A 24,115-nucleotide genomic window follows, 5' to 3' on the forward strand; every position below is an offset into this window, starting at 1 on the left:
CTCCAAGTGACATTCGTGTTGAGGAAGAGGGCTGACGGGAGGGTCTGGAAGCTGACTGAAACATCCCCCCAGGTCAGAACCCTCCATCATGCGCAGGAGGGGTAAGGCTCAACAATGGCAGGGTCTCGTGGAGGCGAGCGACCATTCCGACGAGGAAGCCAATGTCAGCTTCAGTGAGGAAGACAGTCTGGATGGGGATGAGGCAGAACCCTTCGATGAGGAGGCCATGGTGAAGATGAAGTTGAGGCAGCTGAGTGATGCTGGAGAGGAGGCGAGGATGGATGAGCTACTCCAAAGGACCACGACTAGAGAGCGTGACCCTTCACAGAAGGGAGGTAAGGGCTTCAGAGAGCATGTCAATGTTTCTTCGGGTAAACAAGGCACTGTTTCACTAGGTAGGTGTGGGTTGGTTATTCTATCCCTTCCTTGGTGAATATACAACATTAAGGTGCAAATAACAGGTTACATGGACCCCAGTGTGTTTAACTCTGAGCATTGAAACTGTGCTTTGACTCATCATACGCAGCGCGGATGACTGAGGTGTCAGTGGGGGAGCACTTTGGGGGCAGCGACCATAATTCTATTCGTTTTAAAATAGTGATGGAAAAGGATAAACCAGATCCAAAAGTTGAAGTTCTAAATTGGAGAAAGGCCAATTTTGACGGTATTAGACAAGAACTTTCAAAAGCTGATTGGGGGCAGATGTTCGCAGGTAAAGGGATGGCTGGAAAATGGGAAGCCTTCAGAAATGAGATAACGAGAATCGAGAGAAAGTATATTCCTGTTAGGGTGAAAGGGAAGGCTGGTAGTTATAGGGAATGCTGGATGATGAAAGAAATTAAGGGTTTGGTTAAGAAAAAGAAGGAAGCATATGTCAGGTATAGAAAGGATAGATCGAGTGAATCCTTAGAAGAGTATAAAGGCAGTAGGAGTATACTTAAGAAAGAAATCAGGAGGGCAAAAAGGGGACATGAGATAGCTTTGGCAAATAGAATTAAGGAGAATCCAAAGGGGGATTTTTACAAATATATTAAGGACAAAAGGGTAACTAGGAAGAGAATAGGGCCCCTCAAAGATCAGCAAGACAACCTTTGTGTGGAGCCACAGAAAATGGGGGAAATACTAAACGAATATTTTGCATCAGTATTTACTGTGGAAAAGGATATGGAAGATGTAGACTGTAGGGAAATAGATGGTAACATCTTGCAAAATGTCCAGATTACAGAGGAGGAAGGGCTGGGTGTCTTGAAATGCATAAAGGTGGATAAATCCCCAGGACCTGATCAGGTGTGCCCGAGAACTCTGTGGGAAGCTAGGGAAGTGATTGCTGGGCCTCTTGCTGAGATATTTGTATCATTGATAGTCACAAGTGAGGTGCCGGAAGACTGGAGGTTGGCTAACGTGATGCCACTGTTTAGGAAGGATGGTAAGGACAAACCAGAGAACTATAGACCGGTGAGCCTGATGACGGTGGTGGGCTAGTTGTTGGAGGGAATTCTGAGGGACAGGATGTACATGTATTTGGAAAGGGCTGATTAGGGATAGTCAACATGGCTTTGTGCATGGGAAATCATGTCTCGCAAACTTGATTGAGTTTTTTGAAGAAGTAACAAAGAGGATTGATGAGGGCAGAGCAGTAAATGTGATCTATATGGACTTCAGTAAGGCGTTTGACAAGGTTCCCCATGGGAGACTGATTAGCAAGGTTAGATATTGTGGAATACAGGGAGAACTAGCCATTTGGATACAGAACTGGCTCAAAGGTAGAAGACAGAGGGTGGTGGTGGAGGGTTTTTTTTCAGACTGGAGGCCTGTGACCAGTGGAGTGCCACAAGGATTGGTGCTGGGACCTCTACTTTTTGTCATTTATATAAATGATTTGGATGTGAGCATAAGAGGTACAGTTAGTAAGTTTGCAGATGACACCAAAATTTGAGGTGTAGTTGACAGCGAAGAAGGTTACCTCAGATTACAACAGGATCTTGATCAGATGGGTCAATGGGCTGAGAAGTGATAGATGGAGTTTAATTCAGATAAATGTGAGGTGCTGCATTTTGAGAAAGCAAATCTTAGCAGGGCTTATACACTTAATGGTAAGGTCCTAGGGAGTGTTGCTGAACAAAGAGACCTTGGAGTGCAGGTTCATAGCTCCTTGAAAGTGGAGTCGCAGGTAGATAGGATAATGAAGAAGGCGTTTGGTATGCTTTCTTTTATTGGTTAGAGTACTGAGTACAGGAGTTGGGAGATCATGTTGCAGCTGTACAGGACATTGGTTAGGCCACTGTAGGAATATTGCGTGCAATTCTGGTCTCCTTCCTATCGGAAAGATGTTGTGAAACTTGAAAGGTTTCAGAAAAGATTTATAAGGATGTTGCCAGAGTTGGAGGATTTGAGCTATGGGGAGAGGCTGAATAGGCTGGGGATGTTTTCCCTGGAGCGTCGGAGGCTGAGGGGTGACCTTATAGAGGTTTACAACATCTTGAGGGGCATAGATAGGATAAATAGACAAAGTCTTTTCCCTGGGGTAGGGGAGTCCAGAACTTGAGGGCATAGGTTTAGAGTGAGAGGGGAAAGATATAAAAGAGACCTAAGGGGTAACTTTTTCACACAGAGTGTGGTATGTGTATGGAATGAGCTGCCAGAGGAAGTGGTGGAAGCTGGTACAATTGCAACATTTAAGAGGCATTTGAATGGGTATATGAATAGGAAGGGTTTGGAGGGGTGTGGCTCAGGTGCTGGTGGGTGGGACTAGATTGGGTTGGGATATCTGGTCAGCATGGACGGGTTGGACCGAAGAGTCTGTTTCTGTGCTGTACATCTCTATGACTCTGTGACTCTATTGTAGTGAGAAACAATAATATTTATTTATTTGTCACAATTAATACTATAACAACAAAATACACTATAAACTAACATTTTACACTATATATCTAATTAACTATCTTGTGCTTTAACTTCACTCTGGATGATCATTTCCCATCACACCGGATCTTCATTGTGATCCACGTGGCGATGATTATCTGGCTATCTTCTCCTGGTGGTCCCAGGGGTGTCTTCACTTCTCGGTGGTTGCTAACTGAACTTCAACTTCTTTGTCTTTCTCTTTCGCCTTTATCTTCTCGCTGTGACTAATGATAGTGGGATCTTGATACTACACCGTCTGGAAATATTCCTAGGTATGTTTCTTTTAAGTCCTCAGTTCCCTGGTCTTCCTTTGGCTTCTCCACAGCAAGGGGTGTCACTCCCACTTTGGGTCCTGCTAAATCGTTCCCAAGAACAAAGTGCATTCCTGAAACTGACACTCTGTCAATCACTCCCACTGTTAGTTCCCAAGTCTTGATCTTCCATGGGGAAATACTAAATTTGTGTCCGTCTATTCCACAAATTACCACTCTCTCGGGTAACACATCAGAAAGAGTGCAAATCTTTCACTATTAAAGACTGATTAGATCCTGCGTCTCTTAAAATTATAATTTGTTCTTCACCCTGTTCTTCCTGAGTAAATTTTACCCACAGAGGCAAAGTCTTTACAGAGATTGGGCACTAACTCAATACCCAGCCCCTGCTTAGGCTGTGCACTCTCCTGCAGCTCCTTGACATTTCTTGGAGTTTCCTTTACTACTTGCACTATTGCTAGGGCTTAGCCTCTTTTACCATATCTTTTCCCATAGTGCCTTTCTTTCACGACCAGCACTGTGACTTTACGTGTCGCAGGAGAAAGTGAGGACTGCAGATGCTGGAGATCAGAGTCGAGAATGTGGTGTTGGAAAAGCACAGCAGGTCAGGCAACATCTGAGGAGCAGGAGAGTCGACGTTTCGGGCAAAAGCCCTTCATCAGCATAGTCAATTCTCCTTTATGTGTCCCACCTTACCACAGTGAAAACACCTGAGACCTTTCACCTCCTTTTCACCTTGTTGGGCTTTTTTCTTTCAGCTGTGGTAAACTATTACCAGTGTTCTCTACTCTTTGTTTTGTAGTGTAGGATCTCCCCTTCTCCCAATTTCTATCCCTCACAGGACGAATTTCTTGCCAGAAGCTAAACTTTGCCTTATGCACCAATGAATATTCATCTGCCATCTCTGCTGCTCTTCTCACTTCTTAAACTTTCTGTTCATCCACATGAATTCATCTCATCTCTGGAAGTGAGTTTTTAAACTCCCTACAGCAGAAAAATTTCTCTTAGAGCCTCACAGGTCTTAGCTATTTTTAAGGCCCGCATCCATCTATCAAAATTGCTATGTTTAGTATTTTCAAACTCAACATAAGCCTGACCTGGTTCCTTCTTTATGTTTCTGAACTGCTGTCCATATGCTTGTGGTACTAATTCATAAGCACTTAAAATAGCCTGTTTGACATCTTCATAACCTCTTGATCCCTCATCTGACAGCGCTGCAAATACCTCACTCGCTCTGCCGACCAGCTTAGTCTGAACTAGCATTACCCACAAGTCCTAGCCAATTTTTCAAACAAAATAAAGACAGCTTCGACATCTTTCTTATCAAAATGAGGCAATATTGTAACATATTTGTGTACATTACTACCTTCTCTCTTCATCTCCATCTTGTTAACTTGAGTTTCCTGACGGATTCGCAACTTCTGAAGTTCGAATTCTCTCTTCCTTTCTCTTTCTTCTTTCTCTCTTTGCTCAGCTAAGAACCTTCTCTCCGTTTTTCCCCTCTTTCTTTCTCTCTTTCTCCTGTCACGGCTCTTCTTTCCCTTTCTTTATCTTCTAACTCCATTTGCCTCAATTGCAGAGTACATTTTTCTAACTCTGCTGCACCTGTCTGTTTCTCTGACAAACCTAAGTGCTTGACCAACTCCATTACAATTTCAGCATTCCTTTTGCCCCTGGTTAAGCCCTATTCTAAACTATTTGCTAATTCTAAAGGTATATCCTTCCTCTGTCTTTCTAAACTTTCTTGGCAAATTTGGGAAGCATCTTCAAACCCTAGAACCTCTAGCAATCTTAACAGCCATTTCACTGACTTTCAGTTTAACCAACCACAAGTAACCAAAATTAAACAAAATTGTGTCACCTACATTTTATTTAATGATCTAGGGCACTAATTGGCAAGTGTATAAATCTACTGAACCTTTCATACCCCAAATCTGTTCAAACCTGTCTAAGTCATGGACCCAAGCTTCCAAACTGTTATGACATCGTGGTGAACCGTTCTGTTAATTAAACCGAGCACCCAGAAAAGCTCACCTCGCCTCATAATCTGTTAAGATATGTGTGACAGAGAACTTCGAAATTCCACTATTTAAAGAAAATATCAAGTTACTCTTTAACTCTAAAAGTGAACATTAAACAACAACTATTCACAGTTCGAAGCCCCCCTTTCTCTTAACTGCTTATTATCTGTCTCTAACTCTATAACAATATACTGTTCCAATAAAACACTTGTTAAAATAACATCAACTTAATTTCAAAATCGTATAGTGGCTGTCATCTTCAAAGTCTTTCTTCTTCCAGCTGAAAATATCTCTGGATCATCTTCTTTCTTTTTACTGGGAATATATTTCATATGAAAAGGTACCTTTGATAGATAGTGTTTCCTAATTTCTTGGGTCTCTGTTGATGGCAGTTGCTCTGTCTGATTTTCAAAATGCCTGCCATTTTTACATCCCCAACATTGGATCGTTGAAGCTGGTGAAGTGAAACGAAACTTACGAAGATCATGCATTATGTAAACAGCTTCAGTTTCATTTTCCTGAGTGCATTTAACTCCTGCAGTAACCCTCACACTGTACTCAGCAAAGTCACTGCTTGCATAACCAGGATTAGTCAGTCAGCAAAGAAGGAAGGAGGGTGTAGTCTGGGGCTATTGCTGACTGTTGTACAGTGGAGAATCAAGGCAAGTTCGTGCAATCTGTCCTTGCTGCAATTAATAAGGAGGTGAAGCAGTTGGAAAGGGGGAGTCTTGGACAGGATTGGGGGTCTGAGTCTCCAAGTGACATTCGTGTTGAGGAAGAGGGCTGACGGGAGGGTCTGGAAGCTGACTGAAACATCCCCCCAGGTCAGAACCCTCCATCATGCGCAGGAGGGGTAAGGCTCAACAATGGCAGGGTCTCGTGGAGGCGAGCGACCATTCCGACGAGGAAGCCAATGTCAGCTTCAGTGAGGAAGACAGTCTGGATGAGGATGAGGCAGAACCCTTCGATGAGGAGGCCATGGTGAAGATGAAGTTGAGGCAGCTGAGTGATGCTGGAGAGGAGGCGAGGATGGATGAGCTACTCCAAAGGACCACGACTAGAGAGCGTGACCCTTCACAGAAGGGAGGTAAGGGCTTCAGAGAGCATGTCAATGTTTCTTCGGGTAAACAAGGCACTGTTTCACTAGGTAGGTGTGGGTTGGTTATTCTATCCCTTCCTTGGTGAATATACAACATTAAGGTGCAAATAACAGGTTACATGGACCCCAGTGTGTTTAACTCTGAGCATTGAAACTGTGCTTTGACTCATCATACGCAGCGCGGATGACTGAGGTGTCAGTGGGGGAGCACTTTGGGGGCAGCGACCATAATTCTATTCGTTTTAAAATAGTGATGGAAAAGGATAAACCAGATCCAAAAGTTGAAGTTCTAAATTGGAGAAAGGCCAATTTTGACGGTATTAGACAAGAACTTTCAAAAGCTGATTGGGGGCAGATGTTCGCAGGTAAAGGGATGGCTGGAAAATGGGAAGCCTTCAGAAATGAGATAACGAGAATCGAGAGAAAGTATATTCCTGTTAGGGTGAAAGGGAAGGCTGGTAGTTATAGGGAATGCTGGATGATGAAAGAAATTAAGGGTTTGGTTAAGAAAAAGAAGGAAGCATATGTCAGGTATAGAAAGGATAGATCGAGTGAATCCTTAGAAGAGTATAAAGGCAGTAGGAGTATACTTAAGAAAGAAATCAGGAGGGCAAAAAGGGGACATGAGATAGCTTTGGCAAATAGAATTAAGGAGAATCCAAAGGGGGATTTTTACAAATATATTAAGGACAAAAGGGTAACTAGGAAGAGAATAGGGCCCCTCAAAGATCAGCAAGACAACCTTTGTGTGGAGCCACAGAAAATGGGGGAAATACTAAATGAATATTTTGCATCAGTATTTACTGTGGAAAAGGATATGGAAGATGTAGACTGTAGGGAAATAGATGGTAACATCTTGCAAAATGTCCAGATTACAGAGGAGGAAGGGCTGGGTGTCTTGAAATGCATAAAGGTGGATAAATCCCCAGGATCTGATCAGGTGTGCCCGAGAACTCTGTGGGAAGCTAGGGAAGTGATTGCTGGGCCTCTTGCTGAGATATTTGTATCATTGATAGTCACAAGTGAGGTGCCGGAAGACTGGAGGTTGGCTAACGTGATGCCACTGTTTAGGAAGGATGGTAAGGACAAACCAGAGAACTATAGACCGGTGAGCCTGATGACGGTAGTGGGCTAGTTGTTGGAGGGAATTCTGAGGGACAGGATGTACATGTATTTGGAAAGGGCTGATTAGGGATAGTCAACATGGCTTTGTGCATGGGAAATCATGTCTCGCAAACTTGATTGAGTTTTTTGAAGAAGTAACAAAGAGGATTGATGAGGGCAGAGCAGTAAATGTGATCTATATGGACTTCAGTAAGGCGTTTGACAAGGTTCCCCATGGGAGACTGATTAGCAAGGTTAGATATTGTGGAATACAGGGAGAACTAGCCATTTGGATACAGAACTGGCTCAAAGGTAGAAGACAGAGGGTGGTGGTGGAGGGTTTTTTTTCAGACTGGAGGCCTGTGACCAGTGGAGTGCCACAAGGATTGGTGCTGGGACCTCTACTTTTTGTCATTTATATAAATGATTTGGATGTGAGCATAAGAGGTACAGTTAGTAAGTTTGCAGATGACACCAAAATTTGAGGTGTAGTTGACAGCGAAGAAGGTTACCTCAGATTACAACAGGATCTTGATCAGATGGGTCAATGGGCTGAGAAGTGATAGATGGAGTTTAATTCAGATAAATGTGAGGTGCTGCATTTTGAGAAAGCAAATCTTAGCAGGGCTTATACACTTAATGGTAAGGTCCTAGGGAGTGTTGCTGAACAAAGAGACCTTGGAGTGCAGGTTCATAGCTCCTTGAAAGTGGAGTCGCAGGTAGATAGGATAATGAAGAAGGCGTTTGGTATGCTTTCTTTTATTGGTTAGAGTACTGAGTACAGGAGTTGGGAGATCATGTTGCAGCTGTACAGGACATTGGTTAGGCCACTGTAGGAATATTGCGTGCAATTCTGGTCTCCTTCCTATCGGAAAGATGTTGTGAAACTTGAAAGGTTTCAGAAAAGATTTATAAGGATGTTGCCAGAGTTGGAGGATTTGAGCTATGGGGAGAGGCTGAATAGGCTGGGGATGTTTTCCCTGGAGCGTCGGAGGCTGAGGGGTGACCTTATAGAGGTTTACAACATCTTGAGGGGCATAGATAGGATAAATAGACAAAGTCTTTTCCCTGGGGTAGGGGAGTCCAGAACTTGAGGGCATAGGTTTAGAGTGAGAGGGGAAAGATATAAAAGAGACCTAAGGGGTAACTTTTTCACACAGAGTGTGGTATGTGTATGGAATGAGCTGCCAGAGGAAGTGGTGGAAGCTGGTACAATTGCAACATTTAAGAGGCATTTGAATGGGTATATGAATAGGAAGGGTTTGGAGGGGTGTGGCTCAGGTGCTGGTGGGTGGGACTAGATTGGGTTGGGATATCTGGTCGGCATGGACGGGTTGGACCGAAGAGTCTGTTTCTGTGCTGTACATCTCTATGACTCTGTGACTCTATTGTAGTGAGAAACAATAATATTTATTTATTTGTCACAATTAATACTATAACAACAAAATACACTATAAACTAACATTTTACACTATATATCTAATTAACTATCTTGTGCTTTAACTTCACTCTGGATGATCATTTCCCATCACACCGGATCTTCATTGTGATCCACGTGGCGATGATTATCTGGCTATCTTCTCCTGGTGGTCCCAGGGGTGTCTTCACTTCTCGGTGGTTGCTAACTGAACTTCAACTTCTTTGTCTTTCTCTTTCGCCTTTATCTTCTCGCTGTGACTAATGATAGTGGGATCTTGATACTACACCGTCTGGAAATATTCCTAGGTATGTTTCTTTTAAGTCCTCAGTTCCCTGGTCTTCCTTTGGCTTCTCCACAGCAAGGGGTGTCACTCCCACTTTGGGTCCTGCTAAATCGTTCCCAAGAACAAAGTGCATTCCTGAAACTGACACTCTGTCAATCACTCCCACTGTTAGTTCCCAAGTCTTGATCTTCCATGGGGAAATACTAAATTTGTGTCCGTCTATTCCACAAATTACCACTCTCTCGGGTAACACATCAGAAAGAGTGCAAATCTTTCACTATTAAAGACTGATTAGATCCTGCGTCTCTTAAAATTATAATTTGTTCTTCACCCTGTTCTTCCTGAGTAAATTTTACCCACAGAGGCAAAGTCTTTACAGAGATTGGGCACTAACTCAATACCCAGCCCCTGCTTAGGCTGTGCACTCTCCTGCAGCTCCTTGACATTTCTTGGAGTTTCCTTTACTACTTGCACTATTGCTAGGGCTTAGCCTCTTTTACCATATCTTTTCCCATAGTGCCTTTCTTTCACGACCAGCACTGTGACTTTACGTGTCGCAGGAGAAAGTGAGGACTGCAGATGCTGGAGATCAGAGTCGAGAATGTGGTGTTGGAAAAGCACAGCAGGTCAGGCAACATCTGAGGAGCAGGAGAGTCGACGTTTCGGGCAAAAGCCCTTCATCAGCATAGTCAATTCTCCTTTATGTGTCCCACCTTACCACAGTGAAAACACCTGAGACCTTTCACCTCCTTTTCACCTTGTTGGGCTTTTTTTTTTCAGCTGTGGTAAACTATTACCAGTGTTCTCTACTCTTTGTTTTGTAGTGTAGGATCTCCCCTTCTCCCAATTTCTATCCCTCACAGGACGAATTTCTTGCCAGAAGCTAAACTTTGCCTTATGCACCAATGAATATTCATCTGCCATCTCTGCTGCTCTTCTCACTTCTTAAACTTTCTGTTCATCCACATGAATTCATCTCATCTCTGGAAGTGAGTTTTTAAACTCCCTACAGCAGAAAAATTTCTCTTAGAGCCTCACAGGTCTTAGCTATTTTTAAGGCCCGCATCCATCTATCAAAATTGCTATGTTTAGTATTTTCAAACTCAACATAAGCCTGACCTGGTTCCTTCTTTATGTTTCTGAACTGCTGTCCATATGCTTGTGGTACTAATTCATAAGCACTTAAAATAGCCTGTTTGACATCTTCATAACCTCTTGATCCCTCATCTGACAGCGCTGCAAATACCTCACTCGCTCTGCCGACCAGCTTAGTCTGAACTAGCATTACCCATAAGTCCTAGCCAATTTTTCAAACAAAATAAAGACAGCTTCGACATCTTTCTTATCAAAATGAGGCAATATTGTAACATATTTGTGTACATTACTACCTTCTCTCTTCATCTCCATCTTGTTAACTTGAGTTTCCTGACGGATTCGCAACTTCTGAAGTTCGAATTCTCTCTTCCTTTCTCTTTCTTCTTTCTCTCTTTGCTCAGCTAAGAACCTTCTCTCCGTTTTTCCCCTCTTTCTTTCTCTCTTTCTCCTGTCACGGCTCTTCTTTCCCTTTCTTTATCTTCTAACTCCATTTGCCTCAATTGCAGAGTACATTTTTCTAACTCTGCTGCACCTGTCTGTTTCTCTGACAAACCTAAGTGCTTGACCAACTCCATTACAATTTCAGCATTCCTTTTGCCCCTGGTTAAGCCCTATTCTAAACTATTTGCTAATTCTAAAGGTATATCCTTCCTCTGTCTTTCTAAACTTTCTTGGCAAATTTGGGAAGCATCTTCAAACCCTAGAACCTCTAGCAATCTTAACAGCCATTTCACTGACTTTCAGTTTAACCAACCACAAGTAACCAAAATTAAACAAAATTGTGTCACCTACATTTTATTTAATGATCTAGGGCACTAATTGGCAAGTGTATAAATCTACTGAACCTTTCATACCCCAAATCTGTTCAAACCTGTCTAAGTCACGGACCCAAGCTTCCAAACTGTTATGACATCGTGGTGAACCGTTCTGTTAATTAAACCGAGCACCCAGAAAAGCTCACCTCGCCTCATAATCTGTTAAGATATGTGTGACAGAGAACTTCGAAATTCCACTATTTAAAGAAAATATCAAGTTACTCTTTAACTCTAAAAGTGAACATTAAACAACAACTATTCACAGTTCGAAGCCCCCCTTTCTCTTAACTGCTTATTATCTGTCTCTAACTCTATAACAATATACTGTTCCAATAAAACACTTGTTAAAATAACATCAACTTAATTTCAAAATCGTATAGTGGCTGTCATCTTCAAAGTCTTTCTTCTTCCAGCTGAAAATATCTCTGGATCATCTTCTTTCTTTTTACTGGGAATATATTTCATATGAAAAGGTACCTTTGATAGATAGTGTTTCCTAATTTCTTGGGTCTCTGTTGATGGCAGTTGCTCTGTCTGATTTTCAAAATGCCTGCCGTTTTTACATCCCCAACATTGGATCGTTGAAGCTGGTGAAGTGAAACGAAACTTACGAAGATCATGCATTATGTAAACAGCTTCAGTTTCATTTTCCTGAGTGCATTTAACTCCTGCAGTAACCCTCACACTGTACTCAGCAAAGTCACTGCTTGCATAACCAGGATTAGTCAGTCAGCAAAGAAGGAAGGAGGGTGTAGTCTGGGGCTATTGCTGACTGTTGTACAGTGGAGAATCAAGGCAAGTTCGTGCAATCTGTCCTTGCTGCAATTAATAAGGAGGTGAAGCAGTTGGAAAGGGGGAGTCTTGGACAGGATTGGGGGTCTGAGTCTCCAAGTGACATTCGTGTTGAGGAAGAGGGCTGACGGGAGGGTCTGGAAGCTGACTGAAACATCCCCCCAGGTCAGAACCCTCCATCATGCGCAGGAGGGGTAAGGCTCAACAATGGCAGGGTCTCGTGGAGGCGAGCGACCATTCCGACGAGGAAGCCAATGTCAGCTTCAGTGAGGAAGACAGTCTGGATGAGGATGAGGCAGAACCCTTCGATGAGGAGGCCATGGTGAAGATGAAGTTGAGGCAGCTGAGTGATGCTGGAGAGGAGGCGAGGATGGATGAGCTACTCCAAAGGACCACGACTAGAGAGCGTGACCCTTCACAGAAGGGAGGTAAGGGCTTCAGAGAGCATGTCAATGTTTCTTCGGGTAAACAAGGCACTGTTTCACTAGGTAGGTGTGGGTTGGTTATTCTATCCCTTCCTTGGTGAATATACAACATTAAGGTGCAAATAACAGGTTACATGGACCCCAGTGTGTTTAACTCTGAGCATTGAAACTGTGCTTTGACTCATCATACGCAGCGCGGATGACTGAGGTGTCAGTGGGGGAGCACTTTGGGGGCAGCGACCATAATTCTATTCGTTTTAAAATAGTGATGGAAAAGGATAAACCAGATCCAAAAGTTGAAGTTCTAAATTGGAGAAAGGCCAATTTTGACGGTATTAGACAAGAACTTTCAAAAGCTGATTGGGGGCAGATGTTCGCAGGTAAAGGGATGGCTGGAAAATGGGAAGCCTTCAGAAATGAGATAACGAGAATCGAGAGAAAGTATATTCCTGTTAGGGTGAAAGGGAAGGCTGGTAGTTATAGGGAATGCTGGATGATGAAAGAAATTAAGGGTTTGGTTAAGAAAAAGAAGGAAGCATATGTCAGGTATAGAAAGGATAGATCGAGTGAATCCTTAGAAGAGTATAAAGGCAGTAGGAGTATACTTAAGAAAGAAATCAGGAGGGCAAAAAGGGGACATGAGATAGCTTTGGCAAATAGAATTAAGGAGAATCCAAAGGGGGATTTTTACAAATATATTAAGGACAAAAGGGTAACTAGGAAGAGAATAGGGCCCCTCAAAGATCAGCAAGACAACCTTTGTGTGGAGCCACAGAAAATGGGGGAAATACTAAATGAATATTTTGCATCAGTATTTACTGTGGAAAAGGATATGGAAGATGTAGACTGTAGGGAAATAGATGGTAACATCTTGCAAAATGTCCAGATTACAGAGGAGGAAGGGCTGGGTGTCTTGAAATGCATAAAGGTGGATAAATCCCCAGGACCTGATCAGGTGTGCCCGAGAACTCTGTGGGAAGCTAGGGAAGTGATTGCTGGGCCTCTTGCTGAGATATTTGTATCATTGATAGTCACAAGTGAGGTGCCGGAAGACTGGAGGTTGGCTAACGTGATGCCACTGTTTAGGAAGGATGGTAAGGACAAACCAGAGAACTATAGACCGGTGAGCCTGATGACGGTGGTGGGCTAGTTGTTGGAGGGAATTCTGAGGGACAGGATGTACATGTATTTGGAAAGGGCTGATTAGGGATAGTCAACATGGCTTTGTGCATGGGAAATCATGTCTCGCAAACTTGATTGAGTTTTTTGAAGAAGTAACAAAGAGGATTGATGAGGGCAGAGCAGTAAATGTGATCTATATGGACTTCAGTAAGGCGTTTGACAAGGTTCCCCATGGGAGACTGATTAGCAAGGTTAGATATTGTGGAATACAGGGAGAACTAGCCATTTGGATACAGAACTGGCTCAAAGGTAGAAGACAGAGGGTGGTGGTGGAGGGTTTTTTTTCAGACTGGAGGCCTGTGACCAGTGGAGTGCCACAAGGATTGGTGCTGGGACCTCTACTTTTTGTCATTTATATAAATGATTTGGATGTGAGCATAAGAGGTACAGTTAGTAAGTTTGCAGATGACACCAAAATTTGAGGTGTAGTTGACAGCGAAGAAGGTTACCTCAGATTACAACAGGATCTTGATCAGATGGGTCAATGGGCTGAGAAGTGATAGATGGAGTTTAATTCAGATAAATGTGAGGTGCTGCATTTTGAGAAAGCAAATCTTAGCAGGGCTTATACACTTAATGGTAAGGTCCTAGGGAGTGTTGCTGAACAAAGAGACCTTGGAGTGCAGGTTCATAGCTCCTTGAAAGTGGAGTCGCAGGTAGATAGGATAATGAAGAAGGCGTTTGGTATGCTTTCTTTTATTGGTTAGAGTACTGAGTACAGGAGTTGGGAGATCATGTTGCAGCTGTACAGGACATTGGTTAGGCCACTGTAGGAATATTGCGTGCAATTCTGGTCTCCTTCCTATCGGAAAGATGTTGTGAAACTTGAAAGGTTTCAGAAAAGATTTATAAGGATGTTGCCAGAGTTGGAGGATTTGAGCTATGGGGAGAGGCTGAATAGGCTGGGGATGTTTTCCCTGGAGCGTCGGAGGCTGAGGGGTGACCTTATAGAGGTTTACAACATCTTGAGGGGCATAGATAGGATAAATAGACAAAGTCTTTTCCCTGGGGTAGGGGAGTCCAGAACTTGAGGGCATAGGTTTAGAGTGAGAGGGGAAAGATATAAAAGAGACCTAAGGGGTAACTTTTTCACACAGAGTGTGGTATGTGTATGGAATGAGCTGCCAGAGGAAGTGGTGGAAGCTGGTACAATTGCAACATTTAAGAGGCATTTGAATGGGTATATGAATAGGAAGGGTTTGGAGGGGTGTGGCTCAGGTGCTGGTGGGTGGGACTAGATTGGGTTGGGATATCTGGTCGGCATGGACGGGTTGGACCGAAGAGTCTGTTTCTGTGCTGTACATCTCTATGACTCTGTGACTCTATTGTAGTGAGAAACAATAATATTTATTTATTTGTCACAATTAATACTATAACAACAAAATACACTATAAACTAACATTTTACACTATATATCTAATTAACTATCTTGTGCTTTAACTTCACTCTGGATGATCATTTCCCATCACACCGGATCTTCATTGTGATCCACGTGGCGATGATTATCTGGCTATCTTCTCCTGGTGGTCCCAGGGGTGTCTTCACTTCTCGGTGGTTGCTAACTGAACTTCAACTTCTTTGTCTTTCTCTTTCGCCTTTATCTTCTCGCTGTGACTAATGATAGTGGGATCTTGATACTACACCGTCTGGAAATATTCCTAGGTATGTTTCTTTTAAGTCCTCAGTTCCCTGGTCTTCCTTTGGCTTCTCCACAGCAAGGGGTGTCACTCCCACTTTGGGTCCTGCTAAATCGTTCCCAAGAACAAAGTGCATTCCTGAAACTGACACTCTGTCAATCACTCCCACTGTTAGTTCCCAAGTCTTGATCTTCCATGGGGAAATACTAAATTTGTGTCCGTCTATTCCACAAATTACCACTCTCTCGGGTAACACATCAGAAAGAATGCAAATCTTTCACTATTAAAGGCTGATTAGATCCTGCGTCTCTTAAAATTATAATTTGTTCTTCACCCTGTTCTTCCTGAGTAAATTTTACCCACAGAGGCAAAGTCTTTACAGAGATTGGGCACTAACTCAATACCCAGCCCCTGCTTAGGCTGTGCACTCTCCTGCAGCTCCTTGACATTTCTTGGAGTTTCCTTTACTACTTGCACTATTGCTAGGGCTTAGCCTCTTTTACCATATCTTTTCCCATAGTGCCTTTCTTTCACGACCAGCACTGTGACTTTACGTGTCGCAGGAGAAAGTGAGGACTGCAGATGCTGGAGATCAGAGTCGAGAATGTGGTGTTGGAAAAGCACAGCAGGTCAGGCAACATCTGAGGAGCAGGAGAGTCGACGTTTCGGGCAAAAGCCCTTCATCAGCATAGTCAATTCTCCTTTATGTGTCCCACCTTACCACAGTGAAAACACCTGAGACCTTTCACCTCCTTTTCACCTTGTTGGGCTTTTTTCTTTCAGCTGTGGTAAACTATTACCAGTGTTCTCTACTCTTTGTTTTGTAGTGTAGGATCTCCCCTTCTCCCAATTTCTATCCCTCACAGGACGAATTTCTTGCCAGAAGCTAAACTTTGCCTTATGCACCAATGAATATTCATCTGCCATCTCTGCTGCTCTTCTCACTTCTTAAACTTTCTGTTCATCCACATGAATTCATCTCATCTCTGGAAGTGAGTTTTTAAACTCCCTACAGCAGAAAAATTTCTCTTAGAGCCTCACAGGTCTTAGCTATTTTTAAGGCCCGCATCCATCTATCAAAATTGCTATGTTTAGTATTTTCAAACTCAACATAAGCCTGACCTGGTTCCTTCTTTATGTTTCTGAACTGCTGTCCATATGCTTGTGGTACTAATTCATAAGCACTTAAAATAGCCTGTTTGACATCTTCATAACCTCTTGATCCCTCATCTGACAGCGCTGCAAATACCTCACTCGCTCTGCCGACCAGCTTAGTCTGAACTAGCATTACCCACAAGTCCTAGCCAATTTTTCAAACAAAATAAAGACAGCTTCGACATCTTTCTTATCAAAATGAGGCAATATTGTAACATATTTGTGTACATTACTACCTTCTCTCTTCATCTCCATCTTGTTAACTTGAGTTTCCTGACGGATTCGCAACTTCTGAAGTTCGAATTCTCTCTTCCTTTCTCTTTCTTCTTTCTCTCTTTGCTCAGCTAAGAACCTTCTCTCCGTTTTTCCCCTCTTTCTTTCTCTCTTTCTCCTGTCACGGCTCTTCTTTCCCTTTCTTTATCTTCTAACTCCATTTGCCTCAATTGCAGAGTACATTTTTCTAACTCTGCTGCACCTGTCTGTTTCTCTGACAAACCTAAGTGCTTGACCAACTCCATTACAATTTCAGCATTCCTTTTGCCCCTGGTTAAGCCCTATTCTAAACTATTTGCTAATTCTAAAGGTATATCCTTCCTCTGTCTTTCTAAACTTTCTTGGCAAATTTGGGAAGCATCTTCAAACCCTAGAACCTCTAGCAATCTTAACAGCCATTTCACTGACTTTCAGTTTAACCAACCACAAGTAACCAAAATTAAACAAAATTGTGTCACCTACATTTTATTTAATGATCTAGGGCACTAATTGGCAAGTGTATAAATCTACTGAACCTTTCATACCCCAAATCTGTTCAAACCTGTCTAAGTCACGGACCCAAGCTTCCAAACTGTTATGACATCGTGGTGAACCGTTCTGTTAATTAAACCGAGCACCCAGAAAAGCTCACCTCGCCTCATAATCTGTTAAGATATGTGTGACAGAGAACTTCGAAATTCCACTATTTAAAGAAAATATCAAGTTACTCTTTAACTCTAAAAGTGAACATTAAACAACAACTATTCACAGTTCGAAGCCCCCCTTTCTCTTAACTGCTTATTATCTGTCTCTAACTCTATAACAATATACTGTTCCAATAAAACACTTGTTAAAATAACATCAACTTAATTTCAAAATCGTATAGTGGCTGTCATCTTCAAAGTCTTTCTTCTTCCAGCTGAAAATATCTCTGGATCATCTTCTTTCTTTTTACTGGGAATATATTTCATATGAAAAGGTACCTTTGATAGATAGTGTTTCCTAATTTCTTGGGTCTCTGTTGATGGCAGTTGCTCTGTCTGATTTTCAAAATGCCTGCCATTTTTACATCCCCAACATTGGATCGTTGAAGCTGGTGAAGTGAAACGAAACTTACGAAGATCATGCATTATGTAAACAGCTTCAGTTTCATTTTCCTGAGTGCATTTAACTCCTGCAGTAACCCTCACACTGTACTCAGCAAAGTCACTGCTTGCATAACCAGGATTAGTCAGTCAGCAAAGAAGGAAGGAGGGTGTAGTCTGGGGCTATTGCTGACTGTTGTACAGTGGAGAATCAAGGCAAGTTCGTGCAATCTGTCCTTGCTGCAATTAATAAGGAGGTGAAGCAGTTGGAAAGGGGGAGTCTTGGACAGGATTGGGGGTCTGAGTCTCCAAGTGACATTCGTGTTGAGGAAGAGGGCTGACGGGAGGGTCTGGAAGCTGACTGAAACATCCCCCCAGGTCAGAACCCTCCATCATGCGCAGGAGGGGTAAGGCTCAACAATGGCAGGGTCTCGTGGAGGCGAGCGACCATTCCGACGAGGAAGCCAATGTCAGCTTCAGTGAGGAAGACAGTCTGGATGAGGATGAGGCAGAACCCTTCGATGAGGAGGCCATGGTGAAGATGAAGTTGAGGCAGCTGAGTGATGCTGGAGAGGAGGCGAGGATGGATGAGCTACTCCAAAGGACCACGACTAGAGAGCGTGACCCTTCACAGAAGGGAGGTAAGGGCTTCAGAGAGCATGTCAATGTTTCTTCGGGTAAACAAGGCACTGTTTCACTAGGTAGGTGTGGGTTGGTTATTCTATCCCTTCCTTGGTGAATATACAACATTAAGGTGCAAATAACAGGTTACATGGACCCCAGTGTGTTTAACTCTGAGCATTGAAACTGTGCTTTGACTCATCATACGCAGCGCGGATGACTGAGGTGTCAGTGGGGGAGCACTTTGGGGGCAGCGACCATAATTCTATTCGTTTTAAAATAGTGATGGAAAAGGATAAACCAGATCCAAAAGTTGAAGTTCTAAATTGGAGAAAGGCCAATTTTGACGGTATTAGACAAGAACTTTCAAAAGCTGATTGGGGGCAGATGTTCGCAGGTAAAGGGATGGCTGGAAAATGGGAAGCCTTCAGAAATGAGATAACGAGAATCGAGAGAAAGTATATTCCTGTTAGGGTGAAAGGGAAGGCTGGTAGTTATAGGGAATGCTGGATGATGAAAGAAATTAAGGGTTTGGTTAAGAAAAAGAAGGAAGCATATGTCAGGTATAGAAAGGATAGATCGAGTGAATCCTTAGAAGAGTATAAAGGCAGTAGGAGTATACTTAAGAAAGAAATCAGGAGGGCAAAAAGGGGACATGAGATAGCTTTGGCAAATAGAATTAAGGAGAATCCAAAGGGGGATTTTTACAAATATATTAAGGACAAAAGGGTAACTAGGAAGAGAATAGGGCCCCTCAAAGATCAGCAAGACAACCTTTGTGTGGAGCCACAGAAAATGGGGGAAATACTAAATGAATATTTTGCATCAGTATTTACTGTGGAAAAGGATATGGAAGATGTAGACTGTAGGGAAATAGATGGTAACATCTTGCAAAATGTCCAGATTACAGAGGAGGAAGGGCTGGGTGTCTTGAAATGCATAAAGGTGGATAAATCCCCAGGACCTGATCAGGTGTGCCCGAGAACTCTGTGGGAAGCTAGGGAAGTGATTGCTGGGCCTCTTGCTGAGATATTTGTATCATTGATAGTCACAAGTGAGGTGCCGGAAGACTGGAGGTTGGCTAACGTGATGCCACTGTTTAGGAAGGATGGTAAGGACAAACCAGAGAACTATAGACCGGTGAGCCTGATGACGGTGGTGGGCTAGTTGTTGGAGGGAATTCTGAGGGACAGGATGTACATGTATTTGGAAAGGGCTGATTAGGGATAGTCAACATGGCTTTGTGCATGGGAAATCATGTCTCGCAAACTTGATTGAGTTTTTTGAAGAAGTAACAAAGAGGATTGATGAGGGCAGAGCAGTAAATGTGATCTATATGGACTTCAGTAAGGCGTTTGACAAGGTTCCCCATGGGAGACTGATTAGCAAGGTTAGATATTGTGGAATACAGGGAGAACTAGCCATTTGGATACAGAACTGGCTCAAAGGTAGAAGACAGAGGGTGGTGGTGGAGGGTTTTTTTTCAGACTGGAGGCCTGTGACCAGTGGAGTGCCACAAGGATTGGTGCTGGGACCTCTACTTTTTGTCATTTATATAAATGATTTGGATGTGAGCATAAGAGGTACAGTTAGTAAGTTTGCAGATGACACCAAAATTTGAGGTGTAGTTGACAGCGAAGAAGGTTACCTCAGATTACAACAGGATCTTGATCAGATGGGTCAATGGGCTGAGAAGTGATAGATGGAGTTTAATTCAGATAAATGTGAGGTGCTGCATTTTGAGAAAGCAAATCTTAGCAGGGCTTATACACTTAATGGTAAGGTCCTAGGGAGTGTTGCTGAACAAAGAGACCTTGGAGTGCAGGTTCATAGCTCCTTGAAAGTGGAGTCGCAGGTAGATAGGATAATGAAGAAGGCGTTTGGTATGCTTTCTTTTATTGGTTAGAGTACTGAGTACAGGAGTTGGGAGATCATGTTGCAGCTGTACAGGACATTGGTTAGGCCACTGTAGGAATATTGCGTGCAATTCTGGTCTCCTTCCTATCGGAAAGATGTTGTGAAACTTGAAAGGTTTCAGAAAAGATTTATAAGGATGTTGCCAGAGTTGGAGGATTTGAGCTATGGGGAGAGGCTGAATAGGCTGGGGATGTTTTCCCTGGAGCGTCGGAGGCTGAGGGGTGACCTTATAGAGGTTTACAACATCTTGAGGGGCATAGATAGGATAAATAGACAAAGTCTTTTCCCTGGGGTAGGGGAGTCCAGAACTTGAGGGCATAGGTTTAGAGTGAGAGGGGAAAGATATAAAAGAGACCTAAGGGGTAACTTTTTCACACAGAGTGTGGTATGTGTATGGAATGAGCTGCCAGAGGAAGTGGTGGAAGCTGGTACAATTGCAACATTTAAGAGGCATTTGAATGGGTATATGAATAGGAAGGGTTTGGAGGGGTGTGGCTCAGGTGCTGGTGGGTGGGACTAGATTGGGTTGGGATATCTGGTCGGCATGGACGGGTTGGACCGAAGAGTCTGTTTCTGTGCTGTACATCTCTATGACTCTGTGACTCTATTGTAGTGAGAAACAATAATATTTATTTATTTGTCACAATTAATACTATAACAACAAAATACACTATAAACTAACATTTTACACTATATATCTAATTAACTATCTTGTGCTTTAACTTCACTCTGGATGATCATTTCCCATCACACCGGATCTTCATTGTGATCCACGTGGCGATGATTATCTGGCTATCTTCTCCTGGTGGTCCCAGGGGTGTCTTCACTTCTCGGTGGTTGCTAACTGAACTTCAACTTCTTTGTCTTTCTCTTTCGCCTTTATCTTCTCGCTGTGACTAATGATAGTGGGATCTTGATACTACACCGTCTGGAAATATTCCTAGGTATGTTTCTTTTAAGTCCTCAGTTCCCTGGTCTTCCTTTGGCTTCTCCACAGCAAGGGGTGTCACTCCCACTTTGGGTCCTGCTAAATCGTTCCCAAGAACAAAGTGCATTCCTGAAACTGACACTCTGTCAATCACTCCCACTGTTAGTTCCCAAGTCTTGATCTTCCATGGGGAAATACTAAATTTGTGTCCGTCTATTCCACAAATTACCACTCTCTCGGGTAACACATCAGAAAGAATGCAAATCTTTCACTATTAAAGGCTGATTAGATCCTGCGTCTCTTAAAATTATAATTTGTTCTTCACCCTGTTCTTCCTGAGTAAATTTTACCCACAGAGGCAAAGTCTTTACAGAGATTGGGCACTAACTCAATACCCAGCCCCTGCTTAGGCTGTGCACTCTCCTGCAGCTCCTTGACATTTCTTGGAGTTTCCTTTACTACTTGCACTATTGCTAGGGCTTAGCCTCTTTTACCATATCTTTTCCCATAGTGCCTTTCTTTCACGACCAGCACTGTGACTTTACGTGTCGCAGGAGAAAGTGAGGACTGCAGATGCTGGAGATCAGAGTCGAGAATGTGGTGTTGGAAAAGCACAGCAGGTCAGGCAACATCTGAGGAGCAGGAGAGTCGACGTTTCGGGCAAAAGCCCTTCATCAGCATAGTCAATTCTCCTTTATGTGTCCCACCTTACCACAGTGAAAACACCTGAGACCTTTCACCTCCTTTTCACCTTGTTGGGCTTTTTTCTTTCAGCTGTGGTAAACTATTACCAGTGTTCTCTACTCTTTGTTTTGTAGTGTAGGATCTCCCCTTCTCCCAATTTCTATCCCTCACAGGACGAATTTCTTGCCAGAAGCTAAACTTTGCCTTATGCACCAATGAATATTCATCTGCCATCTCTGCTGCTCTTCTCACTTCTTAAACTTTCTGTTCATCCACATGAATTCATCTCATCTCTGGAAGTGAGTTTTTAAACTCCCTACAGCAGAAAAATTTCTCTTAGAGCCTCACAGGTCTTAGCTATTTTTAAGGCCCGCATCCATCTATCAAAATTGCTATGTTTAGTATTTTCAAACTCAACATAAGCCTGACCTGGTTCCTTCTTTATGTTTCTGAACTGCTGTCCATATGCTTGTGGTACTAATTCATAAGCACTTAAAATAGCCTGTTTGACATCTTCATAACCTCTTGATCCCTCATCTGACAGCGCTGCAAATACCTCACTCGCTCTGCCGACCAGCTTAGTCTGAACTAGCATTACCCACAAGTCCTAGCCAATTTTTCAAACAAAATAAAGACAGCTTCGACATCTTTCTTATCAAAATGAGGCAATATTGTAACATATTTGTGTACATTACTACCTTCTCTCTTCATCTCCATCTTGTTAACTTGAGTTTCCTGACGGATTCGCAACTTCTGAAGTTCGAATTCTCTCTTCCTTTCTCTTTCTTCTTTCTCTCTTTGCTCAGCTAAGAACCTTCTCTCCGTTTTTCCCCTCTTTCTTTCTCTCTTTCTCCTGTCACGGCTCTTCTTTCCCTTTCTTTATCTTCTAACTCCATTTGCCTCAATTGCAGAGTACATTTTTCTAACTCTGCTGCACCTGTCTGTTTCTCTGACAAACCTAAGTGCTTGACCAACTCCATTACAATTTCAGCATTCCTTTTGCCCCTGGTTAAGCCCAATTCTAAACTATTTGCTAATTCTAAAGGTATATCCTTCCTCTGTCTTTCTAAACTTTCTTGGCAAATTTGGGAAGCATCTTCAAACCCTAGAACCTCTAGCAATCTTAACAGCCATTTCACTGACTTTCAGTTTAACCAACCACAAGTAACCAAAATTAAACAAAATTGTGTCACCTACATTTTATTTAATGATCTAGGGCACTAATTGGCAAGTGTATAAATCTACTGAACCTTTCATACCCCAAATCTGTTCAAACCTGTCTAAGTCACGGACCCAAGCTTCCAAACTGTTATGACATCGTGGTGAACCGTTCTGTTAATTAAACCGAGCACCCAGAAAAGCTCACCTCGCCTCATAATCTGTTAAGATATGTGTGACAGAGAACTTCGAAATTCCACTATTTAAAGAAAATATCAAGTTACTCTTTAACTCTAAAAGTGAACATTAAACAACAACTATTCACAGTTCGAAGCCCCCCTTTCTCTTAACTGCTTATTATCTGTCTCTAACTCTATAACAATATACTGTTCCAATAAAACACTTGTTAAAATAACATCAACTTAATTTCAAAATCGTATAGTGGCTGTCATCTTCAAAGTCTTTCTTCTTCCAGCTGAAAATATCTCTGGATCATCTTCTTTCTTTTTACTGGGAATATATTTCATATGAAAAGGTACCTTTGATAGATAGTGTTTCCTAATTTCTTGGGTCTCTGTTGATGGCAGTTGCTCTGTCTGATTTTCAAAATGCCTGCCGTTTTTATATCCCCAACATTGGATCGTCTCATTGGTTTGATGTTCGCAAAACAATAAATTCAAACTTGGTTGGGTTTTAGAATCCTGGGGCATAGTTTAAACTGATTGGTTACATTTGAATTGTTGTCAAAACAGCAACCCACTCAGGTATCCAATTTACAGCCAAATGTTAGGCAATTTCAATTTTCCACTACACTCTGAGATTGCTAGCTAGTCATTTGACAGGTCTTGTAAGCTCTTAGTGAGAAACAGTATTCACTCTGTCTTCAAGGTATAATACATGCCATCAACATTATAATACTCCTCACTTTAAGAAATTCCTCCTCACTGGAGTTCTAAAAGGCCTACCCTTTATCCTTAGATTGTAATCCCCTGGTTTCAGAGCCCTCAACCAATACTAGAATGTAGGCCCAGAGATCCTGATAATGCCATTATAGCTCATCCCACCAACAACCTACCAACTCCACCACCTCCCCTCCACCCCCCCATACTGCACAAGTAAACAAAGATCAAACCAGGTTGGTCAAAGAGATCTGTTCATCTGGACTGAAAGAAACACAGGGCAAGAAGGCAATAGGTTCTGACCTTAACTGTTTTTTTACCAAGTTCTGAGTTAGAAATTGGAGATCAATAGTGTTTCCAAATTGGG

General features: G+C 42.6%; 1 protein-coding gene across 3 annotated transcripts in view; it reads left to right on the forward strand.

Moving 5' to 3' along the window:
* The first annotated feature begins 17,729 nt into the window (after nt 1-17,729).
* Nucleotides 17,730-24,115, forward strand: part of LOC122539550 (putative ATP-dependent RNA helicase DDX60) — a 167,207-nt gene continuing 160,821 nt past the window's right edge. For 2 of the 3 annotated variants that reach the window (XM_087974160.1, XM_087974161.1), the window contains exon 1: nt 17,731-18,182. In XM_087974160.1, the coding sequence (XP_087830286.1) occupies nt 17,936-18,182 (247 nt within the window). In that variant the 5' untranslated portion in view covers nt 17,731-17,935. Of the gene's footprint in view, nt 18,183-24,115 lie in introns of all 3 variants that reach the window. The other variant, XM_087974154.1, reaches the window with a different exon arrangement.

This window comes from Chiloscyllium plagiosum, unplaced genomic scaffold (assembly GCF_037043375.1).
Source record: "Chiloscyllium plagiosum isolate Xiang-an unplaced genomic scaffold, Cpla_swu_hap1 HiC_scaffold_2, whole genome shotgun sequence".
Classification (NCBI taxonomy): Eukaryota; Metazoa; Chordata; class Chondrichthyes; order Orectolobiformes; family Hemiscylliidae; genus Chiloscyllium; species Chiloscyllium plagiosum.